General features: G+C 48.8%; 1 protein-coding gene across 1 annotated transcript; it reads left to right on the forward strand.

Annotated features, from left to right (window-relative positions):
- The first annotated feature begins 245 nt into the window (after positions 1 to 245).
- Positions 246 to 1,223, forward strand: LOC112964501 (olfactory receptor 14J1-like). Its single transcript, XM_026062703.1, has one exon. It carries the CDS (start codon positions 264 to 266, stop codon positions 1,221 to 1,223), a length of 960 nt encoding a protein of 319 aa, XP_025918488.1. The 5' UTR covers positions 246 to 263.
- Positions 1,224 to 1,475: the final 252 nt, after the last annotated feature.

The following is a 1,475-nucleotide window of genomic DNA, read 5'->3' on the forward strand; positions in this document are numbered from 1 at the left end:
GTCCTTGGCTAGAAGGGGAGTGTGGAGAGCTCCCTCAGGTGCCCTGAGAAAGGGTGAGAAGTTTGGAGCTGTGCACTTTGAAACTGGACTCGTGTGCTGTCAGCAGGGTCTGGTTTCTTTTTAGGGCAACATATATGAGTGTGATCATCCTCCAGCTTAAAGAGAGAACTGCAACATTTGGGGGTTTCTTTGCTTGAAAAGTCTCTCCTAACTTCTCAATGTTTTTCTTCTTTGTACAGTCCCCCACGCCCAGAGATAGCAAAATGTCCAACAGCAGCTCCTTCAACGAGTTCCTCCTCCTGGCATTTGCAGACACACGGGAGCTGCAGCTCTTTCACTTCTCGCTCTTCCTGGGCATCTACCTGGCTGCCCTCTTGGGCAACGGCCTCATCATCACAGCAATAGCCTGTGACCACCGCCTCCACACCCCCATGTACTTCTTCCTCCTCAACCTCTCCCTTCTTGACCTTGGCGCCATCTCCACCATTGTCCCCAAATCCATGGCCAATTCCCTGTGGGACACCAGGGCCATTTCCTATTTAGGATGTGCTGCCCAGATGTTTTCATTTGCCTTTTTCATGTCAGCTGAGTATTGTCTTCTCACAGTCATGTCCTATGACCGCTTTGTTGCCATCTGCAAACCCCTGCACTATGGGACCATCATGGGCAGCAGAGCTTGTGTCRAAATGGCAGCAGCTGCCTGGGCCAGTGGTTTTCTCAATTCTCTCTTTCACACTGCGAACACATTTTCCATACCACTCTGCCAAGGTAACACAGTGGACCAATTCTTCTGTGAAGTTCCCCAGATCCTCAAGCTCTCCTGCTCAGACTCCTACCTTGGGGAAATTGGGCTTCTTGTGCTTAGTGTCTGTTTAATGCTTGGVTGTTTCRTTTTCATTGTGCTGTCYTAYRTGCAGAYCTTCACTGCTGTGCTGAGGATCCCCTCTGAGCAGGGMMGRCACAAAGCCTTTTCCATGTGCMTCCCTCACCTSRCCGTGGTCTCCCTCTTTGTCAGCACTGATGCATTTATTTACCTGAAGCCCCCTTCCATCTCTTCCCCAGCTCTGGATCTGGTGGTGGCTGTTCTGTATGCGGTGGTGCCTCCAGCAGTGAACCCCCTCATCTACAGCATGAGGAACAAGGAGCTGAAAGATGCCCTGAGGAAAGTGATTTCATGGACATTTTTCAGCAGTGGTAACATTGCCATTGCTCTCCACAAATGACTCCCACTGTGTCCTGTACCAGGACTAAGCTTTGTTTGTTTGTTCACTTTGTGTTTTTACTACTATTTCTGTTGTTATTATTAATTGTCACCCTGTTGCTACACAAAGGGTTGGATTCATTCCACCTTCACTGAGACTGCTCTGTCTCACCTGGTGCCCATATAAAGTTGTGTCTAACACTGGGTCAGAGCTGACTCCATCACGTTATCTTTGTAATAATGTAGGTTTTAAAAACTCTCCAGGAGAAAGCAC

Source organism: Apteryx rowi, unplaced genomic scaffold (genome assembly GCF_003343035.1).
Source record: "Apteryx rowi isolate R43461 unplaced genomic scaffold, aptRow1 scaffold_1919, whole genome shotgun sequence".
NCBI lineage: Eukaryota > Metazoa > Chordata > Aves > Apterygiformes > Apterygidae > Apteryx > Apteryx rowi.